The 18,329-nt window shown below is 42.8% G+C and overlaps 1 protein-coding gene across 1 annotated transcript in view; it reads left to right on the top strand.

Annotated features, from left to right (window-relative positions):
- LOC148525047 (putative N-acetylated-alpha-linked acidic dipeptidase) overlaps positions 1 to 18,329 on the top strand; it is a 150,370-nt gene that overhangs the window by 75,873 nt on the left and 56,168 nt on the right. Inside the window, exons 7-8 of the mRNA XM_088471292.1 lie at positions 7,293 to 7,378; positions 14,282 to 14,401. Coding sequence (XP_088327418.1) covers positions 7,293 to 7,378; positions 14,282 to 14,401 — 206 coding nt within the window. The remainder of the gene's footprint in view (positions 1 to 7,292; positions 7,379 to 14,281; positions 14,402 to 18,329) is intronic.

Below are 18,329 nucleotides of genomic sequence, written 5' to 3'. Positions count from 1 at the left end.
TGCATATCGTATTAATTATAGCACAAAAATAGCTGGAAGCATACTGCTTTTTCTCTGTTCCACATCCTTGTCCATTTACTCATTAATTATATATGCTTCAAATAAAGATTGACATCTCAATTAAAATTGACAGGCTCCTCAGGCTCTTTCTGTTAATTTCATAATTGTCCCCAATACATTTTCTTACTGTATGATCACTGGGTTGTTGTATTTAACACACATGAGCAATGCATGATGGGGGAGCAGAAAAACTGATATAGATGAGCGATCACTTGGGAAGGACGGTAATTATGCCAGTGTTTGGGTGTCTATAAATAGTTTAATATCTGCTTGTGTGTTACCATGTGCAACACCCATCTGAAGATTCCTGAAGTTTATGGCGATATTCAAACAGTTACTGTATGAGAGTTGTGACAGCACTTGTCGTAGGGGGATACGTTCAATGAAAACACCGGATTCCCGACACTTATTGGAATACCGGCGCCGGAATCTCGAGCCGGAATCTCAAAGGTAAGTAGCGGGGTTGGGGGGGTGGGTTAGGGTTTAAGGTTAGGCACTAAGGGGGGAGGGATAGGTTTAGGTTGCGGGGAGGGGGAGGTTAGGTTTAGGCACTACAGGGGGTTGTTAGGTTTATACACTGGATAGGGTTAGGGGTTAGGTTAGGATACTTAACTACAGCCATCGGGATGGTAACCTACTCAGAATGCCGGCATCGGGATTCTGACCGCTGGGATCCCAAACGCCGGCATCCCGTACCAAACCCATCGTATGGATATATTTATAGTTACTAGGACAAATGCTGACACTCTGTTCACCTTTTATGATTGCGATGTGCAGAGTAATTGTCATGGACAAATGCTGAAGTTGTGAGTGCACATGTTTAGAGTATATAAACAGACACTAAGGGGTACATTTACTAACTCATAGTTTGTAAAAACCACTGATGATCAACTTGACCGTTGGATTTAAAGCGGCAACAGAAATAAATGCTGAACCAGGCTGGAATAACATTTATTTCTGTTGGAGCTTTAAATCTATTGGTTAAAGCCATCAATCATCAATGGCTTTGACAAACCACGGGTTAGTTAATATAGCCCCAGACCTCAATACAGGTCAAGTGAAGGTGTTCCCCATACCAACCAATAAGATCACTTTATAGAAAGTACTAGATAAATGATATCTAGAATCAGATTGGCTGCTTTGGTCAACACATCCACTTGTCCTCTTTAAACGGTTGTTACATTAAATCTGCCCAAGAGGATTGTGCCTGAAGTAAGAATGGTGTGACTTTATACAGTGATCGTCTTACACATTGTAGTACCAGGAGAACAGAAATAAACACTAAAGAACACTCTATTAGTTTAGCCTAGCACCTCCATTTAATCATCAAGGATGTTCTATAATGTCTACATCAGCTGCATTTCTCAGTATAGATTACATATTATATATTTTTCATTGTATGCACCACTTAAATAGATATTTTTCCCATTTGATGACTGAAATATGAAAAAGTACTATACAAACAAATGAAATGATATCATCTGTTTAGTGGAAAGCTGCTATTTTAGACTACTCAGAGGCAGGAAACATATACAAACCTTATGCACAGTGCTTCCAGATCTTCCAATGGCATTGCAGATCTAGGGGTCTATTTACTATGCCTTGGACAGAGATAAAGTGAACGGAGATCAGGTTCCAGCCAATCAACTCATAACTGCCATGTCACAGGCTGTGTTTAATAAATGGCAGTTAGGATTGATTGGCTGGTACCTTATCACCTTTCACTTTATCTCCATCCAAGACTTAGGGGTCTAGTTACTTAGCAAGTGTTAGGAGAGAGAGTGAAAAGTGATAAGTCTGTGATAAGTACCAGCCAATGAGCTCCCAACTGTCATCTCACAGGCTGTGCTTGAAAAATGACAGTTGGGAGCTGATTGGCTGGCACCTTATCACAGACTCATCACTTTTCACTCTGTCTCCTAACATTTGCTTAGTAACTAGACCTTTTGGAGTCTATTTACTAAGCAGTGTTAGGAGACAGAGTGAAAAGTGATAAGGTGCCAGCCAATCAGCTCCCAACTGTCATTTTTCAAACACAGCCTTTGAGATGGCAGTTAGGAGCTGATTGGCTGGTACCTTATCACTATTCACTCTGTCTCCTAACACTGCTTAGTAAATAGCATACCTCCCAACATGACCCTCTCCAGGAGGGACACAATGCTCTGGTCCTGGACTTCCCTGGTAAGAGGTGGGGCTGCAGCGCAGTTCAAAATTCAAATAGGGGAGTCGCACCAACTGTCATTTCACACGCTGCCAAACATCACTGGCTGGGACTCACTGGCAGTTGGTGTGACTCCCCTATTTGAATTTTGGACTGTTCTGCAGCCCCACCTCTGGAGCCACCACTAATCATAAATTACCAGGGAAGTCCAGGACCAGAGCATTGTCCCTCCTGGAGAGGGTCATGTTGGGAGGTATGTAAATAGACCCCTTAGTAAATAGACCCCCTAGGCTCTAATATGAATGTAATGCTTTCCCACAAGGGCTATGAAACAGTGTATGGAGCTCATTGTTATACAAAATAGTCTTATTTTATAAATTGTCAAAATGGTCTATTTCTTTTTAAATAATCCTGTATACAAACAAATAGTATACAGATGTATGTTTTTTATTTAGTGCCAGAAAATGACTCTACGTGGTCAGCACAACAGCCCAACTATTTACAAAATGACCAGTTTCCCTCCAATTAAGCCTTTGGTATACTAGTTGCCACGGGAACAGCTTGATCAAAGGCATTTGCCACTGTGATTATTTCATACAGATGTCTGAAAAGTTGTATAGTTGTGTGGTAGTTATAGAAATGATGATACTCCTGGTCTAACAGCAGGCTAATTAAATCACATACAATGTTTCCATTGGCATCTGTGTCAGATGGGTACCCTGGAGTATCCAGATGGCAGGCCTTCTCTTCATTAATTTAAAATGCAAATGTATACCACGTTCGCATACATTATCTTATAGAGATTAACTCCATATCTGACACAGTTGTAAGGATTATATTGTTGTTTTTTTTTAGACTGCCAGCAAAATTAACAAGCAATTCCTCCACTGCTGCGTTGTCATTAGGCAGACAGGTATATCAGAAGAGCGAGAGACTAAGCAGCCATATAATACTGCAGGTCCTCAGTTTATATACATATAAAATTAATCTTAAATAGGGATGTGCAGGCTCGGATAGGTTCGAGTTTGCACGTTGAGTTCGGATTTTTCCCTCCAAAAAAACGGAACTCAGAAAGAGGCTAAACGTCATCTTACATGGACGAACATCATCATTCCTGGACATCACTCTCATAGTGCATTGCGGGACCTGGAAGCGGAGCTCAGGAGTGAGCTCCGTTCCTCCGGCTGCCCTAGCCTCACTAGTCACAGAGCAAACAGAAGTGTGCAGAGCTAAAATGGCTGCCGTTTTTTATACCGCCCAATGAAGCCCAGCCCTTTATTTAAATTAAGGCCAAATCTTTAAGATGATTGCATGTTTTTAGTGAGGCACACAGTTGATCATGTCACGACCCGTCGTATTGGGGCGACTGATCGTACGTGAGATCGTATGTACATCGTGTGTCAAAACCCACCAAATCGTGCGGCCGGGATTGCCAGGGAGCTGCCGGGGAGTTCAAGGGAAATCGTATGCTGAAACGCATCTTATGCTGGTCGTACTAGTGTATGGCCAGCATAAGACCTCAGTGCTGTGAGGCAGCAAGCTAATCCTTGTGCCACTGAGATGCTACGAATGGGATAATGGTTAGTTTGTAGGATGTGGGACTTGGTTAGAAGGAAGAATTATCTTGTCTTAGATAATCAAGGAAGGCAAAACTTCCTGTGGTCTTAGTATGAGAAGCTGGTGAAATTAATGTCTATTGTTTGTAAAGTTTGGAAAATGTCACTGTCATTGACTGGGAGAAATGTCAGGCCGTGGTATGAATGGACATGGCCATGCTATGAGGGGGACACGTTGTGAAATTTGGGCCACATCGGTAGATGCTGAGGTAACCTGAAGAGGGCATGGGCACACCACATTGGGGGTGTGGCTACACCGCTTCAGCAGGCCCACACCCTAAGCCCGCAAGCAGACCCAGGGCAATATTTTAAATGCTCCCTCCTCTTGGCTCTTCTGGTAATTATCTATCACTACACCATTGCGTAGTGGTAGATAGGATGCTCTTTAAATTGCCAGTATAGGGATTTTTGTGTACACTTGTGCCAATGTCTCAGTCAGCCAGAAATTAGTTAAACAGGTGAGTAGCCTGCTCTGTCACCTATACAAATAAATAGAGAAAGTGGTTCTAGACGTATGCAAATTGCTCACTAGCAAAATCTTAACTGTGGGTAAAATGAGAACTTTCACACTTTATATAGTACTTATGAAAGAATATATAAAATAGATTTGATTCTAAGCTCTATTAACTTTTTCACCTTCTGTTTCAAAGAGGTTATCTAGCAAGCAGTGAAAAGTGTGGAGAAGTGAACCAGTGGAGAAGTTGCCCATAGCAACCAATCAGCTTTGAAGTAGCATTTATCAAGTACAGTCTATAAAATAATAGGTAGGAGCTGATTGGTTGCTATGGGCAACTTCTCCACTGGTTCACTTCTCCACACTTTTCACTGCTTGATACACAAACCCCATGTGTGTTATTGTATTGTTAAGTGTATGTTTAACTTGTCTTAACACTTTACTGAACAGAGGAATCTTACTAAAAGCTAGAAATAATAAAACTATGTAGCGATTATGTAGTTACTTTTAGAAATAATGTTAAAACAGGACCATTAGGAAACGGCAAGAAATAACACTGTACAACAAATTAATACTTTTAATTTGTTTCCTTTCTAAAAATAGTCATACATTACTAATTTGAGGTCAAGAAAAACTAAAATGATTTCAGAATATTTTTACTAGCTCTAATTTTTGAGCTACACTACTTGCACTATACTGTATGTACATTAGTAATATAGTCATAGTGAAAAGCTATTTTAAAATAATCTGATATTTTCTTGATAGAAAATAAATAACAGTTGTTTTAATCCAATCAATCACAAATAAGAACACAAAACGAAACAAACATACAGCATGTGAAACAAACATACAGCATATGAAACAAACATACAGCACACGAAACAAACATACAGCATACGAAAGTACTATGTAATATAGTGGCCTATTCATGGGGGTGCTGTCTCTTTGCTTGTCACTTGTACTCCTCTTCTGGGGCATCTCTTGTCACTGTCCAACAGTAGTGATTCACCTACCCTGATATCTTTGTTCCATTGCTGAAATGTCTTGGTGGAATCGCTCACTATGCTTGTGCACCACAATTATCTTGTGTGGGTAATCCCGTGAATCGCATATATTTGAATAGGGGAGGGGACAAATAACTGATTCATTTAATTTGGTCATTAGGCCCCACTCCCTCTGCGCGGAACGCAGATTGCTGGTAAGATTCTCTCCATTCTGCCCACTTCACTAGGAATACCCCCACATCATCATAAATGGGCTATATCTCGGAACCCAGAGCTAACTGAGAGTTTTAAATGTCATATTCATTCTTTGCATGCTGACATCAATTAGAAGTAACTATTTTCACATCGGAAACATTTTCATTGTTGTGCAGTGTTATCAGACAAAAAGGAAAATGTCAAAAATATCAGACAGTAATTAAATGCCCAGGAGTGAATTACTCATAGAGATGTTTGCTGCAGTAGCAGAGGCCTCTACATATCCATAGCAACCAGACATAAGCTGATGAAAATTCACTCACAACAGCCCCAAAGGCATACTGATACTGAAAGATATGAACGCAACCTACTATATAGTTATACTATAATGGCTACATACCACTGATACATGTAGCGTGAAGTCAATTAGTTCTTCAAAACATTTGTGAATATTACGGTTAAGAGCTACTCGTAAGATCAACTGCAGATTACTTCCATATTCTACAGAAAAAAATCTCATTATAGGCAACCTCCTACCACTTCAGAGTCAACCATTACATTAAATTAAACTGTTTTCTTCTAAACTTCTGTTCATTTTTGTCTAATTTATGCCTAACTATATATACTGTTAGGTAATTGGGACAGGTGTGAGGGTGAGTGCAAAAAAGGGGACGTGACCACACGTCACTGCCATATAACCGCGCATAAAGGGTAGGACCAGCACTGCTGACGTATTGGGCTGCCCCCTGTTATATTCACCTTTCCTAAAAATACCTTTACATGCCTTACAAACCACTCCTGGTGCACACGACAGTGAACAGGACATACCTCCCTAATAGGAACAGGGGGGGACAGCCCCCATTACTCCCAAATCGGAACAGTTGGGAAGTATGTGACAATGGGATGATATAGGGATTGTCTTTATTACATTTAACACTTTTGTGCTTTTCCATCAAAGTACAGCTGGAAGGCACAAAATACATCCCATTAACAGGATACTATTAGGCCTATTCTGCTTTGAGTGATTTTGCAGTGTGCAAATGAGTACCATCTGCAAAAAATGTACCCTTTTCACTCTGTTATATCTAGCATTGGCTCCTATCGTTTTTGATGAGGGGGGCTTCCACTGCCCGTGCTGCCTGTACTGCAGGAGGAGGGTAGGAGACAGTTCCTGGGCTAGCCGGGTACCGGCGTGTGCGTGCAATGGATCTGGCAGACGACGGGACTGGTGCATACGTACATGTGGTGGTGGGACCGCACATGCGCTATACACCAACTTCTAAGGCCTGCATCAGCTGCAGCTCCTAGAAGCTGGGTAGGGCTGCCCGAAAGACAGAGGAGTGGCTTCCAATGTGCTTTGGCAGAAATCTAAGCGCAGCCATGCAAATCAAAGCGGGTGACACCACAAAAGAGGATTTGGCACTGTGGCAAAACCCATTTTGTGCTTCATAACTGGGGGTCAATCAGACAGATGTATCAGGCCGTCCAAAGAGTTTAGACGTGACCCGTGGAAAAGTTGCCTATAGCAACCAATCAACTTCTACTTATTTTACAGAATGTACTTGAAAAATGCAATCTCAAAGCTGATTGGTTTCTAGGGGCAACTTCTCCACTCTTACTGCTGGATACATTTCCCCCAAAATATTTTAGTGTTATTTCTTATTCTGTCTCATTCAGTTCCATATACATGTATATGTGTTTGTGAAGGGTATAGCTCTTTGACCCAAAGCAACTTATATGTTATGCTTAGTGACTTAAAAAGTTTAACAGTTCAAACATTTTTTTATTTTTTTAATTCACAGTAAAATAAAACTTTATGTGAAATCTTATAACGTACAGAAAACAATCAAGAATGTCTTTGGTTTTATTGAAGGACAATATGAACCTGGTAAGTAATAAAATTAAGAAAGAGCTTGTTAGTACAATTAGGGATTATTTATCAACATTAAGTGCAACAGAAAACCTCATTATTGGCATTTGTTTGTTAACTTTATTCATTTCCAGCATTGTGTTGTCTATATGATCTGGATTTAGTCCAGCCAGGTTCTGTTCTATAAAGTATGACTAGTAATAAATTATAATGCCACGATAATAACACAGCACTAAAATCACAGGCTAAAGTACCAATAGCCAATAAAAAATGTGTTTAAATAATACCCCTTTTACACCAGAGCTAAAACCCGGGTTAACGCAGGGTTAACCCGGGTAGCTCCTTGGTGTAAAAGGGGACAGGGTTGGATTCCCAGGTGGAGTGACCCGGCAATCCAACCCAGGTAACTTGACCTGGAGAGCACTGTATGGTGCTTGGAGATGACGTCATCTCCAAGCGTCCACTTACACGCCGGAAGACACGGGTCACTGCAGACCCGGCTCCAGTGTGAACAGCGCCGACTCGGGAATTTCATGGGTCGGCACTGGCTAAATTCCAGGTCTGATCCGGTTTGGAACCCTGGGCCTGATTCAGCGCCTGTGTACTGGGTGCGATCACTTCCCGAATGCAGTGATTGGCTCACGCATGCACACTGTATCTTGTACGCGTGCGCAGATTGCAACCATCAACAGGCTGCGTACGAACGCAGCCTTGCGACCGGGTCTGAATCAGGCCTCTTGGTCCAACCTCCGGGTCAGACCCGGAATTTAGGTATAAAAGCATTATAAGAAACATTCTTTGGTTCCTGTCCAAATGTCTTCCATTCCATTCACTCAGGTGTAGACAATCTATAGAAGAAATTGAATGGAAACGGCGCCCACTAGGGGATGACTACAGTAGTAATTTGTTTCAACCAGGAATGAAACTGTTTCCAAGGTTGCAAAAATGAATATGTACCAAAACTTTAACTAAGTGAAGGTTATGTGTGTGCTCTTCAAGTGTTCTGTGGATCTTTTGCGCAAAACCTGGAATAAACTCACATAACAGCCATATATTAAATACACAATAATAAGAAAACATTATAGACCACGCAGCAGTCAGTTTTATGCTATTTTAAAAAAGTGCCTATGTACCAAAAATCACAAATAGCTGCTTATCTGTGTGCCTTTAATCTGTCCTGTGGACCTCCGCATGTGGTATATAATTGAATACATATTAACAAATATATAGAAATAACATAACACAGTGTCCGCAACACACAGTGCCAGTGCACCAACAAACACATTTGTAACCAGCTTATTTGATTTTATACTGTAAAAACTTGATCACTTTCCCATTCTTCACTCCATTTTGGAATCTATGAAGAATGAAAAATTGTAAAGCAGCAACCTAATATTAAAGGTAATAAAAAAAAGAGCGTTTGTCACAATCTCTTTTCTGTGATAGACTGATGAAGCTGATATCCAAAGATGACTGTTTTCAGTAACCACAATTGAGAGAGAGATTATTAGGTCCTCATATACAGTAACAATTTGTTTGGTCTTTAATATGTGAGGACTTCATCATCAGGGGCCCAAGGCAGTCCCCGGCCACTGTAATGGGTTAAGAACACCGCCTGCTTTAGATAAAACCAGCTCTCTCATGAAATTGGGAATATGCATTAGAACATGAAGGGCCTTATTTATCAATTATCAGGAATTAGTCCTAATTATAACACTGCTTATGACGGCAGTAAGTAATTGAAGATGACCGGTATGAAACAAAATCACTTCCAGGGACAGGGGCTCCTATAGAAGCCTTTCTCTTTGATGTGTAAGAAGCTAAGTGATCTTTAATCTAATTACTTCACTTCCAGGTTCAGTACCAGGCCTCGCTACTGAACATGCGCAGTCTACAGACGGCGCATTTGCTAGCTGAGAGTAATGGGGAGGGATCCTACATAATTCTCTTCCGGAAACTTTTGCGAATTGTGAAGTGTAGCCCATAAGCTACAAAACCAATGCCCTCTGAAAATGGTATTAGCTACTGGAGCAAAACTCTGGAATTCTTTGTATGCTGGAGCTTGCTAAATGTGACATTTGTGGGCGGCCCTACTGACATCACTCGTGATGTCAGTAGGTGGACTTCCTGCTCTATTAGAGAAGGAAGTCCACTGGGGCTTGTGGCCACGAGACCCTACCACAAGGGTCTCATCGCAAGCCCCATAAGGGTCTACCACAAGGGTCTCATCACCTGGCCGCTCGCATAAGCTGTGGGTGGTCACCCACAGCTTAGCGAGCGGCCAGGAGGCCGTTTTAAAAAAAAAAGGGGATGCCCTGATTCAGAGCGAGCGCTCTCAAAGAGCCCTCAGTCCCATCATGCTCTGTCTCCACTGTCTCTGTCTGAATATGGTTGTGACTACATCAAAGGCCTGGCTCTCTGGGAGAAAGGACACACAGTCAGTGAGTGAGTAACTTATGTCACTCGCTCCTTCCTTCCTTCTTTCTCTCTGCTCTGGGTGGTTCATCAGGATTCCTCACTCCACCCGCCCACCGTGGCTTTTCTGTCCTCTCATAACGTCACGCCGCGCCGGCTTCAGCGATCAAGGGAGTGTTATTAAAGGAGTGCCGACCAGTAGGTAAGTTAGGAGGCGGAGCGGGAAGGCGGCTGGGTAAAAAGTGACTCATGAGTCACTAACTTACTCTATTATGCGGTAGGGGGCCTGGCCAGGGGGATAGTACTGGGCGCAGGGTGTGGGCAGCCTGTCAGTTGTCAATGTCTTCCACCATGGGCCAGGGGGTTAGTGGCGGGCGGGCCCCCCAAGTGTCCGGGCCCACGACTAAAGTCCCGGCAGTTTCCCCTTAATGGTGGCCTTGCTAACACGTACACTATATACACACACAAACACATACACACACTGTATATACCGTACACATTAACACATACATACACACTAACACATGCACTGTATACACACACTAACATATATACACTAACACATACACTGTATGCACACACATGTACACAATAACACATACATACACACTATCACATAGACACATATTACACAAACATACTTACACTTATTATGCAGCAGCTGCTGCAGGTTGCTAATGGGGGCACATTGCATCCTTAGGCCCCCACGCGATGTAATGCCGTGATTCGTGTGTGATACGGAGCTGTACCAGTCTCCATCTCTAAGGAACAGCTTGTACTTGTACATATTTTTTTGTTTGTCAGACTCTGTAGTGCCCTCCAGGGGCCGGCACTCTAGGCAGAGGACCTCACCGCACGTCACTGGTGTGTATGTGTGTGGTACTCTAGGGCTTGATTCAGGGATGTACGTTCATCTGATGGTGAACATACATCACTGATGTTTCCACGTCTGTGCCTGCGCAGGACCCATTCCTGCGATTATGCTTGCAGACCCCCCCAAGCTGCAACATGATTGACATACTGCGGCATTTGGGGGGTGGAGAGCAGGCGTGGCTGGGCACTGTGTCACCCCCACTTTCCGGGACGGACGAGGCCAGGGCCTGCATCGGCGGGCGCAGATTCCTTGCCTCTGAAGTGGCCAGCACCCGGTCAGGCTGCGGGAAGCTTCAGCTGCCGCAGCCTGACCATAGAAGCAACCATCCACGACCATCGGTCGAGATGGTTGCAATGGTGCTCGCAAATGCAGCAAGGAGGTGTCTGACATCTCCTTCTGCATTTGCATTAAGATTAGGGATGAGCGGGTTCGGATTTCTGATATCCGAACCCCTCCCCGAGCCCCCCCGATCCGAGTTGTATCCGAGTCAGGCTCGACTTTTCCCGCCTGACTCAGATCTGAAATCGAGGCAAAACGTTATTATCCCGCCTTCCGGATCTCACGGGTATTGGATTCTATATAAGGTCCCCGCGTTGGCGCCATTTCTCACTCCGGCTGTGGACAGTGAAGAGGGAGGGTGGGAGCTAGGGCTGGCTGGGCTGTGTTGTGCTGCTGTTGTCCATAGGGGCTGTGACCACTCAGTCCATAGGGGCGGACAGGGCTGTGTTGTGCTGCTGTTGTCCATAGGGGCTGGCTGGGCTGTGCTGTGCTGCTGTCATAGGGGCTGGCTGGGCTGTGTTGTGCAGTCAGTTGTCCATAGGGGCTGTGTCCACTCCAAAGTCTATAGGGGCTGGCTGGACTGTGTTTTGCAGTGTCCCATAAAGGCTGTAGTCCTAGAGGGGTGCTGTAGTGTTGTCCAGGGGGTGATCTGTGCATCAGGGGTGCTCCCCCAAAGTGCACTCAAAAAAAAAAAATTTTTTTCTTCTGTGTTTGTGAATTGTGTGCGCAGTAGCCACACGTGCATCAACAAAGTAGCACCAAGCGTGCACCTGTGTCATAAGTAACGGGCCGGCTGGCTCGTCTGTTAAAGGGTGGTGTAACCCCCAAAGTGCACTCTAAACAAAATAAAAAATTATTTTCTGTGTTGTGATTTGTGTGCACTGTGGCTGCACGTGCATCAACAAAGGAGCAGCGCCAAGCTTGCACCTGTGTCCCATAAGTAAAGGGCCGGCTGGCTTGTCCGTTAAAGGGTGCTGTAACCCCCAAAGTGCACTCCAAACAAAATAAAAAATTATTTTCTGTGTTTGTGAATTGTGTGCACTGTGGCTGCATGTGCATCAACAAAGGAGCAGCGCCAAGCGTGCTCCTGTGTCCCATAAGTAAAGGGCCGGCTGGCTTGTCCATTAAAGGGTGCTGTAACCCCCAAAGTGCGCTCCACAAAAATTAAAAAATTCTATTTTTTTCTGTCTTTGTGAATTGTGTGTGCTGTAGCCACACCTGCATCCTCAAAGCAGCAGCGACAAGCGTGCGTCTGTCTGTTAAAGGGTGGTGTAACCCCCAAAGTGCGCTCCAACAAAAATAAAATAATCTTTTTTTCTGTGTTTGTGTGCGAAATCTATGCGCAGTAGCCGCACCTGCATCCTCAAAGCAGCAGTGCCAAGCGTGCGTCTGTCTGTTAAAGGGTGGTGTAACCCCCAAAGTGCGCTCCACAAAAAATAAAAAATTCTTCCTTTTTTTTCTGTCTTTGTGAATTGTGTGGGCTGTAGCCGCACCTGCATCCTCAAAGCAGCAGCGCCAAGCATGTGTCTGTCTGTTAAAGGGTGGTGTAACCCCCAAAGTGCACTCCAACAAAAATAAAACATTTTCTTCTGTGTTTGTGAATTGTGTGCACTGTACGTGCATCAACAAAGAGCAGCGCCAAGCGTGCGCCTGTGTCCCATAAGTCTGTTAAAGGGTGGTGTAACCCCCAAAGTGCACTCCACAAAAAATAAACAATTCTTTTTTTTCTGTGTTTGTGTGCGAAATGTATGCGCAGTAGCTGCACGTGCATCAACACAGCAGCAGCACCAAGCATGCGCCTGTGTCATAAGTCAAGGGCCGGTTTAGACATCTGGTCCGGACTGAAGGACGTGCCAACAATTTCTGACATGTCTACTGTCACTGCATATGATACTGTCACCAGTGACAGAATGGTGGAGGATTACATTGGTGACAGCATCCAAGTAGGGATGTCAGACAGTCCGTACCTGTACTGGCAGGAAAAAGAGGCAATTTGGAGGCCCCTGTACAAACTGGCTCTATTTTACCTGAGTTGCCCCCCTCCAGTGTGTACTCCGAAAGAGTGTTTAGTGCAGCCGGGAACCTTGTCAGTGAAAGGCGTAGGAAGTTGCTTCCACAAAATGTGGAGAAGATGATGTTCATAAAAATTAATTATCAACTCTTCCAGGGAGACCAGCCTCCAGAACGTACAGAGGGACCTGTGGTGGTGGATTCCAGCGGGGACGAGTTAATACTCTATGAGGATGAGGATGTACACAACACTGAAGAGGGTGAAGAATCGGTGGATGAGGAGGATGAGGACGACATCTTGCCTCCGTAGATCCAGTTTGTGCAGGGACAGATTAATTGCCAGCTTGTTTTGTGAGGGCCCAAACGAACCAATCATTTCAGCCACAGTCGTGTGGCAGACACTGGCACTGAAATGATTGGTTTGTTAAAGTGTGCATGTCCTGTTTATACAACATAAGGGTGGGTGGGAGGGCCAAAGGACAATTCCATCTTGCACCTCTTTATTTTCTTTGCATTATGTACTGTTTGGGGCCTAGTTTTTCAAACTGCCATCCTGTCTGCCACTGCAGTGTCACTCCTAGATGGGCCACGTGTTTGTGCCGCCCACTTGTGTCGCTTAGCATAGTCATCCAGCTACCGCGGTGCAACCTTTTGGACTAAACACAATATTGTGAGGTTTGAGGTGTTCAGAATAGACTGGAAATGAGTGGAAATTAATGTTATTGAGGTTAATAATAGCATAGTTTTTATGCTTTTTTTTCCCAAAAAAATACAGATCCAAAACACAAAACCCGGAACCCAAAACACGGAAGGGTGGTTTTGGCAAAACCAGTCCAGATCCAAAACACGAAGAAAGATCCAGATCCAAAACCAAAACACGAAAAGTGGGCGGTGCACACCCCTAATTAAGATGGATGGAATTGCACAGCCCCTTGTGTGCGGCTCTGTAATTCCATCCATCTCTGAATCAGACTCATAAATTGTAAGCTCCACTGCGGCAGGAACTGAGGTGAATGATTATATATTCCATGTAAAGCGTAATATGTGTGCTATATACATACCTTCATGGGCTTCTGTGGTGGGTAGCTTTGTGGCGGTCTGTTTGTCTTGACAAAGGTCCTTGTGGGACCGAAACGTCGACTCGTGGTATGTCATCATTAAAATTGGATTTTTTCTACTATTTTCTACATATTGGACCTTGTTGTCTTTATTGGAGCACCTGGAAGTATTTCACTCTGACATGTGAGTGCAGCGCATTGATCTATTCATAAATAAATATGTATACTCATAATACTGAAATAATTATTGATGAAACATCTTTTTCCATTTTTTTTGTCATACAGATCGTTATGTGATTCTGGGTAATCACCGAGACGCTTGGGTTTTTGGCGCTATTGATCCATCCAGCGGTACAGCCACTATGATGGAGTTAAGCAGAGCAATGTCACAGCTACTTAAAGAAGGTATGTAACATGGGAACACGTTTACAGGAATCTGTGTAGCTGCGCTAGAAGCAACAATAAAAGTACTTTTACAAAATGATTGAACCACACAGACTAAGGGGTCTATCCATGTAGAACATGAAGTGGCTAACGAAAAATATCACTATACAGTATATCGCATCACATTGATGCGATATATAATGATGATTAGTAGCAATTCATGTAGACTTACCTGTCTGGTGTCTTCATGCGGTATCTGGCCCCTCTGGGATCCCTGGAAACAGTGAGCAGACAGACATATAGGGTGCCCTATACATCTGCTTCTCACAGCGCATGCATTGGGGTCAGATAGCGACAGGTCAGGTCAGATCTGCTGCAGAGGACTCTGGGCAAAAGGGGGTGGAGCCAGTGCCAGACAGAGGGCGGGGAAGTATGTAATTCCCTGCTCTGTTCATTTCTCTGTACAGATTATGCTATCTTGACATGGCGAATCTGTATACTGCAGAGGAACGCAAAGCTGAGCTTTCCGTCCTTCTATGTATCGCACTCCCTATACAAAAGTATGGTGATGCGATTCATACACGAAGTGGGGGTGCCTCTGGTGAAGGAATAACCTTCTCCGCGGTAACCCTCTGTATGAATTAACAAAGGCAGTGAAAAACCCTGTTTTCAGCTAAACAGGGCTTTTCACTGCTCTATGAATAGACCCTTAAATATTTTTGTTACATCAGTCTCATAACCTTCCCATTGACTATACTGAGTTACATTTATGAACACATCTGAAAATAGTGTGGTTCATTTTATACCGTTGCATCAACATTTGATCACACAATTATGAGCAATAACCCCCATTGCTTGTTAGATAGTGATGATACATTCAACGGAACCTCTGAATCCAAACATAAGTGTAACTAAAAGCTGTATAATTTATTTCCAACAATCATATACACTCAAACAGAAGATATTCATTTTAATTGGCTTAAGAACAAAGAGTAGTGGGACTGAGAGAGTTATAAGGGTAATATTTTTACATTTGAATTTGTCTGTTTACACAGATGAAACAGTGATGCTGTATTTCCTTGTAATAGCAAAGTTCGCACCTAGGCAGCTATCCCTGGATGCTTCACAGTTTAATAAGCATGTTTACCTTTTTACAGCAGTATCATTAAAATGTCAAATATGAAAACTATAAGGAGCAAATAAAATAAAAAAAAAATAAAAAAAAATAAGAAAGAATGTATAGAATAGTCGATTATGCTTCTAAAATGCAGAATGCAGTGGTTTGCTATGTATACTAATACTCCTGTCTGCTGGGTTTAAATCTCACTATCAATTTTAATTTTGTAAACGTGAGAAATAATTACTTTGAGGTTGGGGAAAGATAGGCTGATCTAGTCTTGATGATTGCCATGGACACTAGCTTGTCTAAAACTATTCCTCTGCACATCATGGGCACCAGATAGACCAGGAGTGTTTTACATTTTATTTTTAATTCGTAATTAAATTTACAGGCAGTCGGGCGTGCTCCATGCACTTTAGGTTGGACGTGCACGCGCGCATGTGGATGTATTTTCTATCAGCAGTCAGCTTTATTATATAGATGAGATGCAACAACATAGATAGGTCTTTTCTATGTGAATTTTGACTCTTACAAGAGGTGAATCAGTCAGTGAATGAACATTGCTAGTGAACAAACATTGTTTAGGTTTAATGCATTAAAACAAACTTTAAAATTCTCAGGCAATCATAACAACTATCTCATTTTGCATAACAACGGTCTCTTTTTGCTTTATTAAAGTAAGTCACAATGTTAATGAATTCACTGGACTGTAAAGATGATGGTACATGTCTAAAAATTATTTCTATTTTGTACAGTATCATCTATAAACACCATCCTCTTAAACAAAATAATTCCCTAAAATTCATTGGACAAATCACCCTATAGTGCTCATATATATTTTGTTTGGCATCTGCAGATTCCCCATAAAATACATAATTTTACTTCGTATATAAAATTCATGATTTAAGATAAAGATAAATCCGGTTACCTTTACGGCCAGAAAATAGAGCTTTTTCTATAGTCCTCAAAGTCTCCTGAGATCTCATTTGACACAACACTCGTCTGCACCAGACACTTTGCAGATATGTATTCTGCAGCACAGATAAAAGCTGTTATACATTGTAACACAGCTCCTTGGGAATAGATTTCCTGGGGCAACATACATATTTAAGTCATGGTTTCATGTTACAATGCAAACATATTTTTCACTTACAGCTCATCCAACCGGGCAACTTTGCCACAGCGACAAACATTGGCACACAAATGTCTTTTCATTTTGTAAACTTTCAGAATTAAATCTAATCACTAAACAAAATTAATATAATAAAGAAATACACAGCTATTCTAGCACACATGCAATAATAAGATGTTATACCACCGAATAGGTGACTTAGGCCCTCATTCAGAGCCGTACACTCTGAGCAGAGCGCACGCTCTGAATGAGGGCCGCCCTCCATAATTCTGGAGCGTCCTCCTGGACGCTCGTATAGCTGTGGGTCACCACCCACAGCCTATACGAGCGTGCAGTTTGATGGCCGCGACGGTCTTGACCATCGCGACCATCGAAACTGCGAGCCGGAGCCTGCGGTTGAGGTTTCCAACCGCAAGGCCCGGAGTGATTTTGGCTCTATCAGAGCCAAAATCACTCCCACTGACATCACTAGTGATGTCAGTGGGCCGGCTTCTGACGGTAGGCGTTCCCTTGGGAACGCCCCCGTCAGGGAGGCACGCCCCCGGCACGCCCACAAAGGGGGCGTGCTGTCAATCAACATCGACAGCACGCCCCCTTTGATCAGACACAACGAGCGAAGGACTTTCCTTCGCTCGTCGCGTCTGGCGCATGCGCACGACGGAGCTCCCGCCGTCGTGCGCATGCGCAGTGCACAACATCGACCCACTTGCGAGTGGGTCTGAATCAGGCCCTTATTTGTAACAATCAGTCGTAACCAAGGAAAAAGAAAATGTTTCACTCAAAGCTCCTATGTGAAAGCAAATTTTATTATATATTTATTCTATTTGATAACTCTATATTCATTATATCATGTGATAAGTAAAATAGCAAAATAATCACTAAAAATGTAACCAGAAAAAAAAAATCACAAATGAAAAGACAATAAAGGTATGGGTATTTTAAGGAATTAGAGGACCTGTGGGCAAGATTAGTGCTTTTCCATCAATGTTTCAGTATGCGGGACTTGCTTCTCTGTCCACTGCTCACATGCGAATAGTGAGATATTTAGGTTAAAGAATTACCACAGTTAAGGTGCGTACACACGGAACAATATATCTTAATGATATGAACGATAATGACATCGTTCAATGATATATCATTGATATTGTTCCATTTGTATGCAACGAACGACCAATGATGCGCGATGTCGCTGGACGATAACGATATTGTCCATCGGGCATACATGCAGGTCAATCTGGACGATATCGTTCATTTTCCATAGGGGTTTGCGATCTCCCTTGAAATTCCTGGTATGCTGGACGAACAATATTGTTCATCCACACACCAAATATATCACCAATGATGAACGATCAACGATCGCAAACCCCTATGGAAAATTCACGATATCGTCCAGATTGGCCTGCATGTATGCCTGATTGACGATATCATTATAGTCCAGCGGCATCGCGCATCGTTGGTCATTCGTTGCATTCACACGGTACGATATGAGCGATATATCGTTGAACGATATCATTATCGTTAATATCGTTAAGATATATCATTCCATCGCACCTTAACATTATGGTTAAACTACTGCATAAATATAACCTAGAGAAACATTTTATTTAATTGTATTGCAAATCATTTCTACAAAGTAAAATGTCTTGTGGAGAGACTATATGGTAATAACTTGGAAAAGAATACCCTATAATACCATA

This window comes from Taudactylus pleione, unplaced genomic scaffold (assembly GCF_031769625.1).
Source record: "Taudactylus pleione unplaced genomic scaffold, aTauple2 ptg000113l, whole genome shotgun sequence".
Lineage (NCBI taxonomy): Eukaryota > Metazoa > Chordata > Amphibia > Anura > Myobatrachidae > Taudactylus > Taudactylus pleione.
Note: the sequence above shows the minus strand (reverse complement) of the source record. Positions and strands in the feature narration are given on the sequence as shown.